The following is a 22566-nucleotide window of genomic DNA, read 5'->3' on the forward strand; positions in this document are numbered from 1 at the left end:
TATCCACCACTTACTGGGTGCAATTGGATAGCTCCACTAGGAGGAGAGTGTTATTAAATTGTGAACAACTAGCTTCTCTGTCTATCTTCCTCCCTCCTTGGTCCTTAATCCAGTTTGTTTCTAGGTCGGTATGTAATATGTAATCCCTTCTTTTATAGTTTGAATCCAGAAGGAATTACTTGTACTACCTTCTTCTTTCTGAATCAATAAATTAATGAAAGGTGATCTTTCAAGAAAGGGCAAAAACAACATTTGAATAAGAATGTCATGCATGCATGGGTATCTAAATCACATTAACTAACTGTACTATTTGATTAGTGTCAAAAAAAAAAAAAAAATTCCTCATGCAGGAGTGGTGTGTCACCTATCTCGAAAGTTGTTTGGAAGACCATTTGGTTTTTCCAAACCTTACCGAAAATTAACAGATTATTGTGGAGATGCTATGTGGATGCTATAGCAATTGATGATGCCTTGCAAAGGAGACAAGTTCCCTTAGATCCATCATGTAATCGCTGTGGAGAGCTTGAAACAGTCGGATATATTTTTCTGGTTTGCAATGTTGTGAGGGTTGTTTGGTATGGTAGTTCGGTTGGCACACCACCGGCAGGTTCCTTTCCTTCTTTATCTAATTTTATTTGTGAATGGATAAGTTTCCAGTGATTGGGCAAGGAGGAGTTTCATGCAATCTATACAAGGTTCAGTTTCCTCATATGGCATATATGGCAGTAATATGTTGATTTTTCGACAAAAAGACACTCCACCAATTGTGGTTGCCCAACCAACACAAAGGGCTTCGGATGAATACTTGAAGATTTTGTAGGAAACAAAAGGTGCAGATGAATAGCAGGAGGAGTCTCAACAAGTGGGCAGCAATCTAAATTAGGTGTCTTCCCTTCTATTTTCTTCCCAATCTATATCTACAATGCTAACAGTGTTGTGCGATGCTTGTTTTACAACATCTGAAGAGAGAATGGGATTTGATATGCTTTTCTTTCTCCAAGTGGAATTCTGTTGCATGTTGATTCTGCTCCAAAAATTATTCCTCTATTTTAATGGGTGAAGCTTTATGCCTACGTGATGCTAAACATGATGTGATTCAATGTGGATATAGGTGGATTTAATTATGTTCAGATAATCAACCTATTATCATTTTCATAAAGGCATCAATTTGGATTTAGATTGGGATGTTTGTATTATTTTAGGTGACATTTTACGGCTTTGTCAAGCTATTGATGTTAGTGATTTTCTTTTTATTTTAGGAGAGTCTTATGTTCTAGTAGACACCTTAGCTAGGAGGGCCGATCAACGTTGAGTTTGACTGTTTGGCATGTTTCCTCTCCTTGGCTGTAGATATCCTACCCCAAGGTTGTTCCTCTCTGTAGTCTTTTTATGATTGAAGTTCTATTACCCCCCCCCCCCCCACACAAAAAAAAAAAGAAAAAGGGGGGGGGTTTAAAAAGTCAATTATATTAATAAGCAGAAAGGATTACACTTATATCAGCATGTTTGGAAACCACCATCACTCAACCCTCAACAGTAGTTCCCCCCCCCCCCCCCCCCATTAAGCCCAGTCTCACTAATCCCCTATATAGAAAAACACAACCCAAACAAACACAACGACGACAAGGACCAAGTTTCAGAAGTGAAATCTTGGTCGTCTAGAGGCATCCCAAGCTAGTCCTTTACAATAGCTGGTCATAAAACATTCATGATTGAAGATCTATGTTTAGCTGTCAGTTTTGCCAACAAATCAGCTATAGTGTTTGTCTCTCTATAATAATGGGTAATTTTACAAACCATTGACTAAAAATACGAGCAAGTACCTCTCCAACATTGTTGAATCCACCAAGGAAACACTTTTCTAAAGCTGCACAATAGTAGCAATTGAATATATCACACTCAAACTATTAAAAGCCATGAGTTAGGGTAGAAAGACACGTTTTTGAGTGATAGAGAGACAGAGAGAAAAACATGGGAGGGAGAGAGAGAGACTTAGTTTTACGTGTTTTGATTGATCTCTGCAACCTATGTCCACAGGAATGTGATTTATTTCCTTGAGATTCGCTGTAGTACAAATTACATATTTATAGTTACAAGAGTGCTGCTCAACATTAATCTTGGACTCTAACTCGAGAGTTTGAATTACTCAAATTATCTATTTGTGTTTGGTATGAACTATGTATGTGTGTTTGAGTGCAACTCTGAGTTTGATCCACTTGTGGATAAGATATAATCTGCTGGAGTCGCTTGAGTAGTTGAGTTTGAGTCTGGTTCTTGAAGTCTTGCATGCATGGAGGTAGTTGAGTTTGAGTGGAGTTCTTGAAGCCTTGCACTCATGGAGTACTGGTGGCTAGGGCAACCCTCGATTCGGCTAGGGTTGCCTGTGATTTTTTTTATTTTTCCCTTAGACTGCGAAAGACCATTATTATCCTTAACATGCCCCCTCAAACTCAAGGGCAGAAATGAGACCTTAAGGTTATACAAAAGAGTATTGAACCATTGATACGATAGAGGCTTTGTGAAGATATTTGCAAGCTGACTCAGTAGATAGATACCGAACTTGGAGATCACCCTTTGCAACCTTATCTTGAACAAAATGAAAATCAATCTCCACATGTTTAGTACATGCATGGAATACAGGATTGACTATAAGATATGTGGCCCCCACACTATCACACCAAAGAATAGGAGTAGAAGGCAGATAAACCATTAACTGTGTTAGCAAAGATTGTAACCAAGTGAGTTCACCAGCCACATTTACTAGGGCTTGATATTCTGCCTCAGTACTAGAGTGAGCTACAGTTTGTTGCTTCTTAGAACTCTAAGAGATAAGATTGCAGCCCAAAAAGATAGTGTAGCCACCAGTAGATTTTTGATCATCAGGGCAACCAGCCCAATTAGCATCAAAGAAAGCCGATAAAGAATTCGGAGACTGATGATGAATAAAAATACCATTAGAGGAAGTGCCTTTTAGGAAGTGTAAGATGCGCTTGATGGCAGACCAACGATCAACAATGGGAGAGTGCATGAATTGAAAAACTTTATTGACTACAAATTGAATATCAGGCCGAGTCATAGTTGCATACTGAAGAGCACCAATGATCCGCTGATAGAGAATAGGATCCTCCATTAATTAACCTGTAAACTTACTAAGTTTGTCAATGACGGAGGCAGGAGTAGAGACAGGCTTGCAAGTAAACATATTTGCCCTCTTAAGAAGATCTTGAATATACTGATGTTGAGAGAGATGAAGGCCATTGTGAGATCGAGTGATAGACATGCCCCAAAAATAGTGAAGAGAGACCAAGTCCTTTAGGGCAAAAACAAAGCCAAGATCACTAAGGAATTGGGCCAATAAAGCGTCAAAAATGCCAGTCAGAATAATATTATCAACATATATCAAAATAAACATAGTGACAATAGATCCACATTCTCAATCTTAAAGCCAATAAACTCATATTCAAACAAAAAGGAGCTAAGCTGGTCGAACCAAGCACGAGGAGTATGTTTTAAACCATAAAGAGACTAGTGAAATTTGCAAACATGGTTAGGATGGAGGGAGTCAATGAAGCCAGGTGGTTGCTTCATATATACAGTTTCATGCAAAAACCCATGAAGGAAGGCATTTTGAATATCCAGTTGGCGAATAGACCAAGACTGTGAAACTGCAAGAGCCAAGACAAGCCGAATGGTAGTTGGTTTGACCATCAGGCTAAAGGTTTCATGATAGTCAAGGCCTTCCTCTTGATTTAAACCCTTAGCCACTAAGTGGGCTTTGTATCTGTCAATAGAACCATCTGCCTTTCGCTTGACTCAAAAAACCCATTTACATCCAATGGCATTATGAGAAGGAGGAGGAACAAGAGACCAAGTGCCATTCTTCAAAAGTGCAATGAACTATTCATCCATAGCCTTTTGCCAGTGAGGGTATTTGTTGGCAATAGTAAATTAAGTAGGTTCAATGTGGGTGTGTATGGGTGAGAAGAGCCCTAGGGTTTACTTTTGATCTACTGATCATGAGATGAATATTTTGTGAAAGTTGGGAAGTGATGGGTGGTAGAGTAGTCTGGGAGTCAAAGGGTAGGTCATCAACTAGATGAACAGGAGGGAGAGACTCGGCCAAGGGAGGTGAGGAGGGAGAAAATTCACCCAAGGGGGTGGGGGAAACCCTGGAAACGTGGGACTAAGAAAAGAGGCCATAGGGGAGGAGGTGTGGGATCCAATGGGAGAAGTTGGGGTCAAGGATTCTCTAGGAGAGTGCAGCTGAGGTGCGGATCCTAAAATTGAGGGAATGGGGTTAGGGTTTTCCACTAAAGGTGGAGGCCATAGGGGAGGAGGTGTGGGATCCAATGGGAGAAGTTGGGGTCAAGGATTCTCTAGGAGAGTGCAGCTGAGGTGCGGATCCTAAAATTGAGGGAATGGGGTTAGGGTTTTCCACTAAAGGTGGAGGCCCTAAAATGGAGGGAAGTGGTGGGGTAAGGAAGGGAGTTACCCCATTGGCAAGGAAATGAAATCTTCTTTCATCAAATATAACATGTCGAGAAATAAATAGTTTTCTAGTAATAGCATCAAAACACTTGTATTCTCTATGGCAAGAACTGTATCCCAAGAAGACATGTAGTTCAGACCGAAATTCCACTTATGTTTGTTATATGGTCTCAAACATGGATAACATGCACAACAAAAAAATCCTTAAAGAGTCATAATCAAGTTGAACTTTAAACAATTTGAAATATAGAGAGGAATTTTTCATTACTGGAGTAGGCAAACAATTAATTAAAAAAGTTGCAATTTCAAAGGCTTTTATGGCAAGAAGCATGAGCTAATAAAATCAATCCAGTTTCCACAATGTGCCGATGATGGCGCTCAACAGCACCATTCTACTCATTACTACAAGGATAAGAGAGCCTGTGTTCAATACCATGTTCTTGAAGGAAAGTGGAGATCTACAGTTTTATATTCGCCACCCCAATCACTATGAAAACGCTTGATTTTTGAAGAAAAGAGATTTTAATAAGCAATTCACAAAACTCACATAATATCGAAACCCCTCAAAAGACTCCATAAGAGAGGGGCCTCAAACATCATAAAATATTAAGTCCAAAGGTCTATCAGAAATTGATTTTGATGGGCAAAAAGGGAGTTTATGATTTTTTTCTTTCTGACAAGCATCACAAACATAAACAAAATCATCTGAACTAACTGGCAACTCAAAATTAGAAATTAAAATTTTAACAACTTTGGAAGTAGGATGCCCCAAACACGAATGCCAATTCCAAAAAGAAGTATTTTCTCCAACAAATGCTTTGGGAGAGTGATTGGAGCACAACTGAATTTGGTACAATCCATCATTAACGCTGCTCCGAAGAAGATATCTCCTCGTTGTACGATCCTTCACATAATAGATATCAGGATAAAATTCAAATAGAGTATTATTCCTTAGTGAATTGGGAAACCGATAATAAATTTAACAACCTATAGGATAAAACCAAATAAATTTGCTGAAATTATCTACAAAAGTCATATAATATCAAAACCCTCAAGACACTCCAAAGGAGAGGGGCCCCAAACATCATAAAATATTAAGTCCAAAGGTCCATCAAAAATTGATTTTGATGAGCGAAAATGGAATTTATGACTTTTCCCTTTTGACAAGCATCACAAACATAAACAAAATCACCTGAACTAATTGGCAACCATGGTGCAACTTTTTAGCGAAATTCAGCCAAGTTTCGATGAATTTTGGTAGATGGCTAACTGAAACGACACCCCAAAACACCTCTTGTGGGGGGGGGGTAACTTGTACAACATTTAGTGGTATCTTCAAAGATTTTGCTAGGACCAGTGCTTCAAAATTTAATTGCCTTCCCCTGAGCACAAACATCTACTTGCAATTGGCTGTGATGATTAAAAAAAAATGTTTCTCTTCTTTTAAGAAAAAATTAAGTTCTACCAAATATCTTCAAACTCATTTGTTTAGTAATTCTTTACAAACTTTTAATCGTGTAATTATAACTTATTAGGTGAGAGAGCACAAGACGCAAAATGGAAATTTACCAAAATCAAAAGATGCAATATGGAATAAACATAAAAGGGAATCTGAAAGTTGTTGCTTATTATAATACATAAATAAAAATAAAAAAAAAATAAAAAAACTGAATTGTTTTTTTAATGCAACATTTTTAGCTTGGATATATCTCCTAGGTAACGAAAATCATGCCCTGGCTTTACTAATCTACCTACATTATCCATAAAAAGATTAGATAGATCAAGAAGTACGTTCTTTCCCTTTTAAACAGTGAATTAAATTTTTAGAGTATTAATAAATTTTGAATTTTTCATTATACTAACTATTACCAGAGAAGTGTTCCTTCAAATTATTAAGATGTGAAAGAACCAATATATCATGAATGGTCGTGCTTTTTCACATTCTTTATGAATGAACATACTCGTTGGCTAACTTTCATTCATTAGTCCTGTTTCAAAGTTTGTAGAAGAAAAATATTATCCGGAATATGTGATCTTCCAAGCTAACATTTCATGGGCAATACCAGACGATTTTGATGAAAACACCAAAGAATTTTTTACAATTTAGTAAAAGTTTGACATGCTAAGAACATCTGAACTTAAAAGAGGCAGGCCTGGCTGATATACTTAAAATATATTTAGTGATTCTTATCTGGAATTTCTTTGTTTGATTTTTAAAATTTTCATGTTCTCTATTTATGTATCTAAGGTGAGTTCACATAAAAAAGTATCAAGGTGGATGATGAATACAGTTAGTCTACTCATTGGCTAAATTTCATTGATGCATGATGCTCAGGAGTCTGCAAAAGAAACTTTGTCTCTAAGTTGTGCAAATCTTCAATACATTTTTGCTCTCCATAAACAAGATTCCTCTCTATTGTTCTTCTTCGACTGAATTTCTCCATTTTTCTCAAAAGTATCAAAATTAAAGTATTCGTGATTACATCATGATGTAAAATTATTACTTCTATCTTCAGGAGGAACCCTTAATTTCTATATGGCATATTTGAACTTTGAAGCTATGCCAAAGTTTCAAAGAGTTATCTCCGCGGCCTGCTGAGGTTGAATTAAAAATATTAAAGACATTAAGACCGACCAATTCTATCATACATCTTACGTAATGATCAGTCTCATCTACCTTATGAAATTCATTTTATTCTGCAAGAATCTCTATGGCCTGCCTTAGAATGTTGAGATGAGAGCAGTGCCTTACCAATAAGAACAAAGAAAACGATTCATCACTTCCCAAAACACTACCAATACTTCCATCCCAACTACTACAGAAAACAATAAATTAGAAAGAGATAGGGATGATGATGAACTAATCATTAGCATAAAAGTCAGACAAGGAACATACAAATAAACAAACAACTACCAACTCCCAAATTCCTTGTCACTTAAAAAAATAAAAATCGTTTTTTTTCGTATGCACGTAGAACTCCAACTTCTTCTACCAAGATAGTATATAAACGAGACCAACCAACGCACATTCCACTCACAAAGCCTAATCTGCATCAGTGCAGAAGCAAGAAACCTTCATGGCTCTTCTTTCTCCTAAGGTTTTCTCTTCCTTCTTCTTCTTCTTCCTTGTCAATATTCACATTTCAACACCATTCACATCAGCAGATCCACTAGGCCAATGGAACCTTCTCCTTAAAAGTATAGGAATTTCAGCCATGCACATGCAGCAACTCAACAATGATCGTGTTATCATCTTTGATCGCACTGACTTCGGCCGTTCCAATATCTCCTTGCCTGATGGCAAATGCCGTAATGACCCATCTGATCAGGCACTCCAACATGATTGCACTGCTCACTCTGTTGAGTACAACGTGCTTAATAATTCTGTCCGAGCACTTATGGTCCAAACTGATACTTGGTGCTCTTCCGGCGCCGTCACCGCCGACGGTATCCTCATCCAGACTGGTGGATCCAATGACGGTGAACGTGTGGTCAGGAAGTTCCAGCCTTGTGATACTTGTGATTGGGAAGAGATTTCTGATGGACTCAACGTTAAACGCTGGTATGCCACAAATAACATTCTTCCTGATGGACGGATCATCGTGATCGGCGGTCGCCAAGAATTCAATTATGAGTTCTACCCAAAATCTAAAACTACTAATCAGGTCTTCTCCTTGCCATTTCTATCACAAACCAGTGATACATACGAAGACAACCTCTACCCTTTTGTTCATCTCAACATTGATGGTAACTTATTCATCTTCGCCAACAACCAATCAATCTTGTTCAACTACACAAGTAATTCCATCGTCAAGACTTTTCCACAACTTCCAGATGGAAATGCTCGAAATTATCCAAGCACTGGTTCCTCAGTTCTTCTTCCACTGAAGCTTACCAGCTCAACAATGGATGTCGAAGTCCTCATCTGTGGTGGAGCTCCACAAGGAGCAATCAAGCAGGCCAACTCCGGGAAGTACGTTGGAGCCCTTCAGACATGTGGAAGGATGAAGATTTCCGACGCGAATCCAACATGGACCCTAGAGACAATGCCTCTCGCAAGAGTGAATGGGAGACATGATTTTACTCCCTAATGGCCAAGTCTTGATCATCAACGGTGCTGCAAGAGGGGTTGCCGGTTGGGAAGTGGGTAGAGATCCAGTTTTGTACCCGGTGCTCTACCAACCCGATAACCAGAACGTGTCGGCCAGGTTTCAGGTTCTCAACCCAACGACCATTCCACGCATGTACCATTCGACTGCAATATTACTACGTGATGGGAGAGTTCTAGTGGGGGGAAGCAATCCCCATGAGTATTACAATTTCACCGGCGTTCTTTACCCAACAGAATTAAGCTTAGAGGCATTCTCACCTCCTTATTTGGATTCAGAATATGCCGGAATTCGGCCAATAGTCACCGCTCCTGTGTCATATGCTAAGATAAGGTATGGGCAACGATTGGCAATGCGGTTCTCGTTGTCAGGTGCTACTAAGGTGGACAGGAGAAGGGTAAAGGTGACCATGGTTTCGCCATCCTTCAACACACACTCCTATTCGATGAACCAAAGGGTGTTGGTCTTGAATGTGGGACATGTGTTGCCTGTGTCGAATACTTCATATGGTATGGCCGCTAGGGCTCCAAATTCAGCTTCTCTAGCACCTCCAGGGTATTATATGCTCTACGTGGTTCATCGAGACATACCCAGTGAAGGTGTATGGGTGCATATCCAGTGAGATACCCACCAAATAACAGGTGCAACTAGATAGCTCCTCTAAGAGAAGAGTGTTTATTAAATTTGTGAACTACTAGCTTCTCTCTGGCTTCCTCCCTCTTTGTTTCCATCCATTTTCTTTTAGGCTGATATGTAACCTGTAATCCCCTTTTTTATATATAAACATGATGATCTTCCAACAATGGGCAAAACTGACAGTAATGCATCAACGCATGCATGTCTTAAACATCACATTAACTGATTAGTTTCACTTTCATCTCATTAATGGACATTTAAGGAATAATTTAGGGATATTTTAGATAACGTCCCACCTTAGAGAAGTGTAAGTCACTCCTACCTGGTAACGACTACAACACCTCTATGCATCCCTAACAGATTCAAGTCAGGGCGAAGAAAGCCCCAACTCTAAACCAACCTTATACAACTCAATAATTCTCTTTTCTCTTTTTTTTTTTTTTTTTTTGTTTGCCAACCGCGGTTATAAACCTTCGCCGGCCCCGGCTGTGGTGGAGGTCTCTCGGGAGCTCCCAGGATCAATCCGAAACCTTGTAGCGAACCTATACCATTTGGACCAATCCCGTCGGTTCTCTTTCTATCTAATTAGTTAAACATGATCTTCCAAGCAAGGGAAAAACAAGATTCTAACAATTAAGAATATAGTGCATGCATGTATTAAATCACATTAACTAAGCAGCACTATTTCATTAGTGCTGCAAAAAAATTTAATTTTATTAAATGGTCCCTACGCGTATGGATAATTAACCAACCAGTCTTATGATTGGCCTATAATGACAAAAGAAAAGTGGTTTCTTTTTTACCAAGAAAAAGGTATAAATTGTATTAAATAATGTCCAAAATCATTCTCTAGTTTTTTGACTTTAGTTATAACTAATTAAGTAAAAGAGCACACGATGCAACATGGAATTTTCACCAAATACAAAAGACATAACATGGAATAAAATTATAAGAGAACCTAAAATTTGCTGCATGTTATTATAACAAATTAAACTGAATTACAGCGCAAGATGAAATTTTCACCAACAACAAAAAATGCAATATGGAATAAAAGTATAAGAAAATCTAAAATTTGTTGCATGTTATTATAACAAATTAAATTGTCCCCTCTTAGTTTTCTCTCCACTTCTTCACACATTTCTCTCTGTTCATTTGTTTCTAAGGCTCTATTTCTCTCTGCTTCTCTCTATTCTCTATTTTTCTTTACCGGTGAAAGCTTCTGGTTATCGGCAAAAAAAAAAAAAAAGGTAGATTCAAGATCCAGTCGTGCATCCTGTAGATCTTAAAAGTTTTACGCTGGAATTGGAAGTGCCTCTCATGGATCTGGAAGATGTGTTGCTGCGAGTGTCTCTTGGTATTGGTCTTTCCACCCGTGTAGCATGTTTTTCCGTCCTTGTGGTGTGTCCATTTCTGCGATTGTGGCGTGTCGCCCAAAGTGGGATTTGTGATGGTGGATACGATTGTCATATCCCTTGTGCGTAATTGTGGTTGTTGCTGTTTTAATTCTAACGATTTATTGGGCTTGACCCATTCCTTAATCTGGATGACCTTGTCTATTGCATGTATGACATTTGGTCACTTTCCACTATATGGTTTGGATCGAACCGTGTGTTTTCATACATCTATCTTTTATATTTCTTGTTTTTCTTGGATGTATCTGTATTTCCTTTGGAGTTCTTGAATGAGGATTTCTAACTTCTTACAAAAATAAATAAATAATTTTAAAAAGTAACATGCCACATCAGCAAACAAGCTGCTTACTTCTCTATCCCATTGAACCAAATAAGCCATACTATAGAATTTTATGAGAAAATTTACTTTCCCAAAATTTTTTCCATTGCTTTTCTCCCAAACCACTTCAAATTCAACAAACAAACAATACCTAATGGTAACTAAACATTTGACTTCGTCATAGTGATTTATTATATTTTATATATAATTTTCAGCGAATAAATATAAGTGCTTCTAAACTAGTGTAGGTTGCTATATATAGTTACAACAGATAGTAACATCCATGAAATGGAAAGTGAAACACAACCTCTAACTAAAATGAAGCAAAACTACCCAAAACCCAAAACAGAAAACTAGTAGAAGAAACTGAAAAAAAAATGATAAAATTTACATGAAATTTGGCAGAAATAAGATAAAGCATATCAGAGAAGAACGCCACCAAAGAACTTGGACCAAAACAACTACAGAACACCAAAAAGGATAACTCAGAAGGGTTGAATCCTACATCTCCTAGTTAGTTAATTTTTCTGTTCCAGATTCTAAAAAAACAAAATACCAAGAAATTGCACAGAAATGTTTCTGGGCATTATAATTTTCCTCTGTTTCTAAGCAATTCTGGGAGCATCCACGGGCATCCCTAACAGGCTATGATCAGCCTGAAAAATTATAAGGCACAGAAGCATTTCAAGAGCATACCAAACAAGCTGATCATAGCCAGGCTACCCTATTCTGAAACTTGTGCATTTGCACTGCTTGGCCTTTAAGTTGCTCAGCATTATCGGGAAAAGCATCTTACATGGACAGCTTCAAGAAATCCAGGGAGAGTTGCTGCTCTGGAAGGTTACTATAACTCGGGTAATTTTCTGAGAGAGGGACACACATACAGAGGACAATCGCTAGGCGCTGCCGCAATAAATGAGAAAGAAATGGAGAATAGAACCTCCGTCCTAGGGGTGTAATCCCCTTCCGTTTAGGGGTATCCGAATCCATCCGATTACAAATAGGATGTGGGATATGGTATTACCCTTTCTTACTGATTATTATCCGTCCCATAAAATTATCCGATTAACTTACTTATGATCTAGATTTATTTTTCTTATTTTTATAAACTTTTTACATGTAATATGTGACTATTTTTCTGAATTTTCTATTAAAATAACTACCAAAATTGTTAAGCCCTCTCAAATCAAATGGTAAAGATGTAAACAGGTAGTCAAAAATTTGCATTTGATCTGTATTCATGCCCATTTAGAAAAATCTATTCAAGAAAATAACTATTTGATTATCATCTAAATTCGATTGAATCCGTCCGAAAACTGATAGAATATTATCTGAATCCGTTCAAATATATGTATTCATGCCCATTTAGAAGAATCTACTCAAGAAAATAACTATTTGATTATCATCTGAATTCGATTGAATCCGTCCGAAAACCGATAGGATATTATCTAAATCCGTCCGAATATAATAGGATGCGGATATGATATTACCATTATCCGATCTGAATCCAGTCCTTTTACACCCCTACTCCATCCCCAACTGCCACGGTGTATTTCAAGGGATCGAGCACAGAAGAAGCCCCAACAAGAGAGCAGCTAACACAGTCGTGAGAAATATTCGGAGAGTTTGGGAGTGAGATAGAGAGGAACGAGCATTGTTTTTTTTTGTTTTTCTAATAAAACACGTGATTTTATTACTATTCCTTCATTTGAATCACTTGAATTTAAAGTTTTCCTACAAAAACAATTAGAATGAATTAATGACCCATAGTTTAGGGTGTAAACGGACCAAATTCGGATTGGATATTAGTAATACTATATCCACATCCTATTATATTCGGACGGATTCAGATAATATCCTATCAGTTTTCGAACATGATTTAGTCGTATTCAAATGATAATCAGATAATTATTTTATATTAAGTAGATTCTTCTAAATGGACATGAATACAAATTTTCGAATACCTGTTTACATCTTCCGTTTTATTTGTGAGGACTAGGTTTGAAATTTAAGAATTTAGCAAGTTTGTAAGCTATTTTAATAGAAAATCTAAAAAATAGTCACATATCATAAGTAAATATTTTATAAAAATAAGAAAAATAAATCTAATAATTAACTTAATCGGATAATTTTATCGAACGGTAATAATCGGTAAAAAAGGGGTATACCATATCCGCATCCTATTAGGAATCGGACAAATTCGGACATCCCAGAATGGATGTAGATGCGAATTCAAAAACAAATTTCGGTTATCCATTTACACCTCTACCCATAATCTTCTATAAACTAAAAGTCTATTGGACTTATTTTTATTCTTTTTAAGTAAAATTAAGTAACATAATAGATACCCAACACAAACAAAAGCGGAAAAGTACCAGAAAATGAGAATGAGCATTGATACCAAAAACAACCTAAATCAATCTGTTCATAGTTCCTAAACCGCAAACACAGAACCAACAAACTAAAATAATTTCAACAAAAACATAATAGAGAAATTTCAATGTCTTTAATCTTGAAATGTATGCTTTGCTGATGCCACTATCAATGGATTTTACCGCCCGGCGACACCCCCTGTTTCCTCCGGTCACCCTTGGATAATAACACGTGATACGATCCAACGCCAATAATTTTAATCCCTTAAATCTTTTTGTCTCTCGTTTAACCATCTCCTTCTCTAAAACCTAGTTTCGCCTCTTCGCCGCCGAATCCCAAGAGAAATGGCCCGCCCCTACGGCGTTCCGTGGTCCGTGGCTTTGTCCCTCTCCCTGATCAACCCGTCGTCTTGACTCTTGCCCTTGTTCCCGTCGGGTGGTTTCTTTTTCCGTGGGTTATCGGGTGTCGATTCACTGGTTCCGGTTGGGAATCTGGTTCGGGGTTCCGGATGCGGCGGGTGGGGAGCGCTGGTCTCTATTTCTTCTCCGCCCCGCTCCTCGGCTTCTTCTCGCGGGCTCGCTCCTCCGGCTTCTTCTCGGCTTCGGTTTGGGGTTCCCTTCTCGGTTTGAGTGCTCGAATTCAAGAGGGGCCCACATCGGTGGGTCTTTGCGAGTTCGGCTGTGTCGGTGTTCAAACGAGGGTTGGGTTTTCTGTGTTTCAATGCTCAGCGTGCAGCTCCCCCGTTGTGTTACTGTTCACTGTTGTGCTTGGATCTGTCTTCGCCTTCGTGGTCGCTCGCTATCTCAACACCAACCCGTCCTTGCTGCTGTGCCCTTTGCTTTCTTCGGCTAGCCAACTTTCTCCGCTCCCGTCCGCTCTGCGTGGGTTCGCGTATCGCACAGCTCCTCCGTGTCTCTGCTCTGGGTTCGGGTGTTGCGGGCCGGCGCTGGTTTGTGGGGTAGTGGTTTTGGGGGGTTATTTTTGTGCGTTAGTCAGATTCCGTGTTATTAATCCGGTGCCGGGGCGGTGGTGTCGCCGGGCGGATTCCCACTATCAATGGATCTGGGATTCTAAGTTCTATGATCACAAGTGGTAGGCTAGTGGAGGAGAAGAAGACAAAGTACAGCACTTGCAGCTTAACAGCTTTCCTAACAGAGGTACTTTCGGGCTTCTAGAATATCCTTTGGAAAGGTAACACCATAAGGGAGGGCTAAAACAGGCATTCCACATACTTAATGATATGCATATGTGCTTTGTTCTATAATCTAACACATCTATTAGTAACAAAAAGATCATTCTTTACATCTCATAATCTATCATCATAATTGATACTCATAAATAGGTCATAACTTTTGTAAGTACAAACTATGCCAAAGCCTATATATTGAACATAGACACATGCCCTCAAGTCCAGGTCCTCTACCCTCGAGGATAGAGGCCCCTTTCCCCCTTCTTGTCCCCCTTTCAACCAAAAGAAACTAAAGAAAGGAATAAGAAAGCCCCCAAAAACAAGTTACTGAGTAATAATAAACACCTGTAATATAGGTTGGGAGAGCATATTCACTGAAAAGCAGGAAGTCGTTCAAGAGATGAACCCTTTGCTCTTTAAACTCTCTACAGAATCCTTGATGATTTCCTCCACCGGAGCAAACTTGAGACCTAGATCCATTAGCTTCTTAGATCCATCCTTCGACCTCAATAACCCAGGCTGGGTATCCTTTGGGAACCTGAGCAACACAAACATTACCTGTTCAGCACTAAAAATCATATGAGTAATAAAAATATATGGTATTCATACACTAGAATGTACCCATGGTTGGATTGGTAATTATATCATCTGGTTCTATCAATGCCACCTACTATTTAGACAATGGTAACTTCGATAATGATACCCATCTGATTTACCCCAATGTTACCATCAAAGGTACAAGAACAAAACTGGAATGGGGGTTGGAGCTCTATGGATCTTTTGAGGTGAGAAAAACTTAATGATCAAGACCACTTGTATTGTTTGTATTTTTATGCACTCATATAAATTAAAAGCTGCATTGGGCTCCTCAGTGGTGCAGCAGCAGAGCGGCAACTCATTGAACAACCAGGACACCCCGTGTGGAGGATGTGTGCCCAGGTGCTACTGGCCCCCAATAGGTGGCTGCTTCGTCGCCACCAATACAACCATGCTTGAAGACCCAAGCCCCTAAAATCCATGCTAATAATCCTAATCTGTGAAAAGCAACTTACACTCATGATTTCTTCAGTTAAGGGTGTCGAGCACCTCTACATATGATGTATTGCCCTCATGCACCAAGATGCACACCACGCCCTCATGGAGAGACAGCAAATATCAAGGGTGCAGCATGTCATTCCACATGCCCTATATCATGATGCAAGGAATGCACTGCATGTGCCCAGGTTGCATTCTCTTTTCCATTTTTAATGAATCATACTAGAATGCAACCTGATTAGCAAGTGGCACACCAATTGGAAACCAGCTAATTTACCCCAAGAGGCTCACATGAACCTGTTAGGTGGTAGCGCAAGTGGCAACAAAGAGCTCAATATATAGGCACCTAATAGCAAAACAAAGCCTCCAACCTCCCATGAGAACTCCAGCTACAGATTCCTATGATTGAATCCATCGCCATTAAGATCCAAACCATGCATCCGTAAATGCTTACCCCCTAACAGCAAGGCTCATCATCGTTAATGTTGGCCTCTTCATCAGCATCCTATCTAGCTTGGGGCGCAGGATTCCCCAGATTGCCTCACTCAGCAGAAAAGGTTTTACATAAAAACTCTCCATGAATTCTGAAGACAGTACATGAAAAATCATCTCTATTAGCAATACTCTTTGCACAATCATCTAGTTGACATAGAGAAACCTTAGTTAGGCATCCAATATTCCTCTGCTGGGTCCATATCAACACTCCTTGTCTCTACTGTCTCACCCATGCAAGGATGCAGTTCACAAAAGACCACTCATAATATTTTTGGGGTGCAACAGCACCTTATCGGCGTCTCTTTGCTTTACACTTCTTTCCTTCAAAGTAGTTTTCAGGTATACATATTTCCATTGGGTAACAATAACCAATTGTCCAATTCAACCCCTCCCTCCAACCCCTCCTCCTCCTCTTTTTCTCTTTCCCTTGGGTTGCTGCCATGATCAAACATCCTTCAATTGTAAATTACTAAATATAGGACAGACCCAGAATGGAGGTTGTTAAAGTATGTATGCTTGGTACCATGGGAGTAAACCAGTCTTTCTATGACTTTACTAGGTTTTTTTACTTTTATCTTTTATCTTTTACTTAGGCTGCAAGTAAAGTTAGATGAAGAAGTAAGTTTGTGGAATATATTCTCAGGATATCCTTCCTTCCTTATTTCCAGATTATGTAATATCTGAGATTATATTAGAATATATCGTGCCTTATATTGTAATATTTCTGGAAGATTTTTCCAGGTTTATAAATAAAGTGAATTAGGGAGAGCTGCAGCGTCTTGCGCAACTCTCCATCTTCCCAATTCTCCTCTCCTCTTCTCCAATCTTCTTTGCCTTCTATGTTTCTCTGTTTTGGGTTCACAGATTTGATTACTGAAATATGGTACCAGAGCTGTGAACCTAGATCCTGGTTCGTAGTTGAAACTTTTCTGTTTTGAGAATCTTCTAAGTTATGTTGCTCATCTTCTAGCTATCGCAGCAGTTGCTGCTTCCTAGTTACAACAAATCAGAGTTTTAGATAAAGAAGTAGATCTTCAAGTCTAAGTACATACTTGTTGCTCCCATGATGGTTAGAGGAAAGAGTGCTCTCAGAATTTCATGCTTCTAAGACCTGCTGTTGCTGCCACCTGATGATGTACCTATTAGTCACCCTAAAGGAAGATTTCGATCCACGGTTGATGTCAACTCAGTATTCTGATTAATTTTCATAAGTTCTCTCTCCAAAGATGGTGGATTCCCTTTATTTCAGATTGTCTTTGTTGATTTGTTTGCCACTTTCCAGGTTCTTCTATTCCATCTTCTACAAGGTTATTTGCTATTATTTTGCATGCCTGCTTCTGAAACTGATCTGTGATTAAGACTATTTCAGTCCCCCCCAGTTTCGGGAGTCTCAAATGTCTGACTCCAAATCCAACACTGATACTTTTGAAGTATAGATCACCACAATCAAATAAAGTGGTGTATCAAACTACTTGTTATGGGCTCAGGCAGTGGAGGCTCACATTCCTGGTAAAGTAAAAATTAAATACGTTAAGGAACACCAAACCCCCCACCCCACCCCACCCCTCCCAAAAAAAAAAAAAACTAAAAGTTGGTTTGAAGAATTCTACTTTTGCCTCGGCCCATGATGAGTGGATGCAAGAGAACTCTGTTGTGAAAATATGGTTTAAGCAAAATGGCGTTAAACCGCAAATTGCTGCAAATGTGATGTTTCATACATAGGCCAAAGGAGTATGGGATGGTATTGCTAAATGTTACTCTTAAGTTAAAAATAATACACGTACTTATGAGTAATATGAGAGACTACTCCAACTTTCCCTAGGAGATAAGACCCCGTATGACTACGTCAGCATTTATAAGGGGTATCTGGAGGAGCTAAAGGTGTATCAGCCCATTACTGCTGACCTTGAGCAAAAAACAACAAGGGGCTGAATTCCATGTAGCTAAATTTTTAGCTGGTCTCCACCCTGATTATCAGGCAGTTAAAGGACAATTGCTTACTGGAGAGATAGTGCCATCTCTCATTACTTGTTATAGAGGTTGTGGCTGTGGCTGTGGCTGCTCTACTGGGTTGAGGTTCAGGTGGAAATCAGCTGGATGAAGCCTTCTGTCAGTATACCTTTTGTGGAAAACCTAATCATACAGTGGACATATGTGGGGCGAAACCTGGCAAACCCAATTTGGGACTTGATTTGGCCAATACCAGTATTACCAGGACTCCAGGTGACTATACATCCAATACTACAACTAATTTCCCATCCAGTTCAGGTGGGAATTCTAGTTGACCTAGTATTTCTCGTGATGAACATGGTACTTCTCAAATGTCTATAATAATTGGTTTAACCCCACTGTACTAAGCATACATACTTTAACAGAGGTCACAGCCAAGTTTCTATTGCTTCATTGCCTGAGTACAAGTGTCATGCATTGTTGCTATAGTGGTCTAAAATGGTCAATTAAATCTAGCACCTGCTACCACATAAACAACCCCCCCCCTTTTGCTTTCACGATTTTCCTGTGTATATGAATAAAAAGAATAGAAGTCTATCACACCAAATATAAATCAAACTACAGATTCAAAATTTCACCACTCTAAAAGCCAAACTATTAATTATCTAGAAAAGATATATGCATAAATCAAGCACAGGGGAAGAGATATCAATGTGAATACAGAATTCATGCTACTCAGTAACTCCAGACAAGATAATGGCAGAACATAAAAAGCTTGTTCCTTTCCTAAACCCCTTGGAAGTTCTCAGCTGAGCAAAATGGTACCCAGAATGTTTAGCGTTGCCTTCAGTTCATTATAATGTTGGAAAGAGGATTTCTTTGATTTGGAGAATCATGAGTAACTAGACAGCAGTTTCGTATTGCCAATTAGGTTATCCAAGTAAAAAACATTATCTACGCAATGGTTCCAAGTGACGAACTTCCATGGTTCCCCAAACAGAAAAGGGTTACAAATCATCAAATTCATTTTCTCCCAACTGTGAAAATATTCGGTGTTCATCATTGAAATGTTCTAGGTTAAAATTATGAGTAACTCATACCTGGGCAACTTGTATTCGGGGTAAAGTTCAGAAACTTTAGCTGCAAAGTCACTAAAATGAGATATGGACTCAACACACAGGTGTCTTCCTTTAGTTGATTTATTCTCATACACTAAGATGTGAGCTAGGCCTACATCTCTCACATGAACAGGTCCCATAAAATAATTTTCATACACTTCAGTAGAGCCTGCACCATAATACCATGCCAAAAATTAGACTATTGAAAAAATTCACTGGATCACAAATCAATAGATTCACCAAAGTATTGACAGAAAACTGGAGAAACAAATTCAAGGGTACCTCCATTTGAGGGAGGGGGAGAAAATGCAAATTCATGTTACACATCCAACAAGAAGAAACAGAAAGTCAAAGGTGTAGCCAGTATATTGCAATGAAGTTATCTGAGGAAGTATGAAAATTGAATGTATTAAGTTACACGACCTAACAAAGCGCCAATGTCCCAATTCAATAAAAAAAAAGCCCATCATGTCTAAATCAACTTCAGTAGGATGAAGTGCAAGTGATTTGATTTCCCAATGCAACTGGTGAGGACCCAACTTTTACAAGTAATATGAACAGTTGTCTTATTAAAAAAAATTATTACCAGCACAAAGTACCCAAACCTTCACAACTTAACTCTCATCATAGTCAACTTCAACACATGGCATAACATAAGGAAGACAGGAATGAAAGAGTGATGATTGACCTGAAAGAAAGATACCAGGGAAATACTCGCTGAAGACATTAAATTTTTTACAATGGAGCAATCAAAATGCAAACTATCACCTTTCAGATTGCTTTGTAAACTCATGTGAAATGCACTATTCAAAAACAGATTAAGATACAAGTTCTTTGAAAATTCATATGGATACTCATGAATGTAATTTAAGAACGGCAAGTACACAGTGATCACCAAGAGATGAAATATAATTGCATACTTAAGCTTTCATATTTCTGTAATGAATACTGTAGTTCTTCAAAACTTCAACTTATGTTTCTCCACAAATTACTGAAGTGTTTCAATAACCAAAACTCCTCCATTGACCGCATATAAGTTTCCACTGCATTAGAAAATTTGATAAGCACCTGAAGTACTGCGGAGATTGATATGATACCTTGAAGAAGGCGAAGAAACATCAACATGCTTGCATTAAGAGTTGGAGGAAGAACAGGGCCCATCACAGTGCCAGGATTGACAGCAACAACATCCAAGCCTTCTTTCTCAGCAAAATCCCAAGCAGCTTTTTCTGCCATTGTTTTAGAAGCAGGATACCAGATCTATGCCACCATTAGATAATTAAAAAAAGACGTAAGAGTAGAAATCAACAGAAAATCAGAAGGGGAAAAAAAACATAACCCATGCATGTAAATTCACCAATTCTCATAGGAGCAGTAGCAGAACAACTAGCACATTGGCATTTAACAGGACGTTCAATTAAAATGCGAACTGCAAGAGCTTCAATTTAGCCAAATGTTCAATAGGCCCTCCCATTCACCCTTTTGTCTATGAGTAAGAAAATAATTCCGTCAATACAGTAGAAAGGTTTGCAAATGGAGCCATCTCTTTGATTCTCATACCAATTTGACGCAATGTTGGATTCCTATTTTGGGTTACATGGAAGACATTTTCAACTTCTGAGGGTCCAAATGGTAATTATTGCTGCATTTTCAACCAGGGCTCCTCTGAAGAGTAGAAATTACAAATGATATAGAATAAGATGGCAAATATATGGTAATTATTAAGGTTTTGACTTACAGTTCCAGCCTTTTAGATACGAGAAGGATGTAGAAACACAAAGGGGAGGTCAGGACAGAGTGTTGATTTTGCAACACCAACTATCTTATGGGTAACTGATCCTTCGGATTCTCACATATCAAATTACAGGAACTAGAACCTCTCTCGTGTGCATCCGATGGCTGGACGTAACTCTGCTAGGTGCACCAACCAGTGGATGCACTCTGATGCACTGCAAAGTATGACCCACCAAGTATTATTTCCCACCCTACCGTTTCATTGAGGTTAGCACTCACCACAAGAGTGCGATCTTCTGATTTTCCTATTTTGAATGTTGGCTAGACGGATCAAGGGTATCCTACAGTCCAGGTTGTATACATACATTTGGCTTGATTGAGAGATTGTGGTCTGAACTAGAATGGATGAGTATAGGCCCAACCAGCTCAAGCTCAACCCAGTTCATAACTAGAATGGATGGGTTCCGAGCATCTCTCTTTTCAGGGTAAAAACTTCAAACATGTAACTTGCAGACAAATAGGTATTAAATAAGGATATCTATCTAAGAACAACCCTCACCCCATTCTGCTTGCAGTAATCGAGATCCGCCCAGCATTCCTCATTCTTGATGACATCAGCCGGCCATTTGGGGCTGGGTATGATGGCAGAAATCGACGAAGTAACAACCACTCGTTTCACCCCACATGCCTTGGCCGCTTTGAGTGCATTTATCGTCCCTTCCACGGCCGGCTCCAAAAGCTCTTTCTGTTACTTTTTAGAAATTAAAATTTTAAAAATGAAAAAACAATAAATTTGACAGCAGTTGGATCGAGAAGACATACCTGAGGATCACGAACTTCATCCACGATACAGGGTGAAGCAAGGTGGAACAGACCAACAGTGCCATTGATAGCGGCGACGAGAGAATCATAGTTGAGGAGATCAATCTGGAAAAGACGAAGACGCGTTTCCGCTCCTTCCAGGGCTTTTAAATGCTTGGTTTCTTTATCGTCATCTGACAGATTGATCAAAGTGAATCAGTTGAAATAGAAATAGAACGTAGAAGCGAAATTAATTAGAGAGAAGAAATTTCAGAAGAGAAAAGAAAGTACTTAGATCTTTGACGGTGGCGTGGACGGTGTAGCCACGTTCGAGGAGAAGACTAACCAGCCAAGACCCAATGAAACCGCTTCCCCCTGTAACACAGACCACCTCGTCTTTGCTGGTCGCCATTACTTCACTCTTGCTTTTCACTACTTCTCGGTTCTCACTCTCACTGAGACAACCAGCCCAAAATCCAGATTTTATTACCGCAAATCATAACAAAATCAAAATCAAATCTTACCATCACTGTCATATAAGCCAGATCATCTCCTTGTTACTAGAGAATCTATTCGTTAACCAAGATATTTACTCTCGTTCACCATTAAATGGGAGACACGTGAACGCATCGAAGTCACAATTGAATCGCCCTTTCTTCTCGGTCTTTCCATTCTCAAATCTCGATACCCTGATCGTTCTTTACGCCGCACAAAGTGATTATTTTTGTTCTCTTCCTTTTATAAATCGATACCTGTCTCATCTGTCACCATTTTTTTATAGGGTATTGCTTCTCGTAATCAAGACAGAATTTTTTTAATAACCCTTCAAACCAAAACCAGGACACCTGGTTCGTCAATTTCAACATTACTCTGTGAGATGCTCTGCGACGAGTTCGAATCTCTTCCC

The 22566-nt window shown here is 38.9% G+C and overlaps 1 protein-coding gene and 1 pseudogene across 2 annotated transcripts; one reads left to right on the forward strand and one right to left on the reverse strand.

Annotated features, from left to right (window-relative positions):
- The first annotated feature begins 7540 nt into the window (after positions 1–7540).
- On the forward strand, positions 7541–9386 carry LOC149007819 (aldehyde oxidase GLOX pseudogene; annotated as a pseudogene).
- Positions 9387–14589: 5203 nt separating this feature from the next.
- Positions 14590–22566, reverse strand: LOC149007820 (NAD(P)-binding Rossmann-fold superfamily protein). Of its 2 annotated transcripts, none has more exons than XM_089165916.1 (7): positions 22263–22566; positions 21951–22114; positions 21681–21853; positions 21418–21603; positions 20222–20384; positions 19107–19293; positions 14590–15064 (listed from the first exon to the last, which is right to left on the reverse strand). In XM_089165916.1, exons 2-7 carry the CDS (start codon positions 22069–22071, stop codon positions 14920–14922), a joined length of 975 nt encoding a protein of 324 aa, XP_089022042.1. In that variant the 5' UTR covers positions 22072–22114; positions 22263–22566; the 3' UTR covers positions 14590–14919. The 2 variants fall into 2 exon arrangements, with proteins under 2 accessions (XP_089022042.1, XP_089022041.1); XM_089165915.1 differs by having other exon boundaries at positions 22184–22566.

The sequence above is a fragment of the Hakea prostrata genome, chromosome 8 (assembly GCF_041222555.1).
Source record: "Hakea prostrata isolate BN-2017 chromosome 8, UWA_Hpros_2, whole genome shotgun sequence".
NCBI lineage: Eukaryota > Viridiplantae > Streptophyta > Magnoliopsida > Proteales > Proteaceae > Hakea > Hakea prostrata.

What these genes read in the sequence shown, in the direction of transcription:
- LOC149007820 (XM_089165916.1), bottom strand. Translation starts at nt 22,071, where the DNA reads ATGGCGACCAGCAAAGACGAGGTGGTCTGTGTTACAGGGGGAAGCGGT. An exon ending in CGCCACCGTCAAAGATCTAA is followed by an intron (nt 21,854 to 21,950) that starts GTACTTTCTTTT and finishes TCAATCTGTCAG; the next exon opens with ATGACGATAAAGAAACCAAG. An exon ending in ATGAAGTTCGTGATCCTCAG is followed by an intron (nt 21,604 to 21,680) that starts GTATGTCTTCTC and finishes AAAAAGTAACAG; the next exon opens with AAAGAGCTTTTGGAGCCGGC.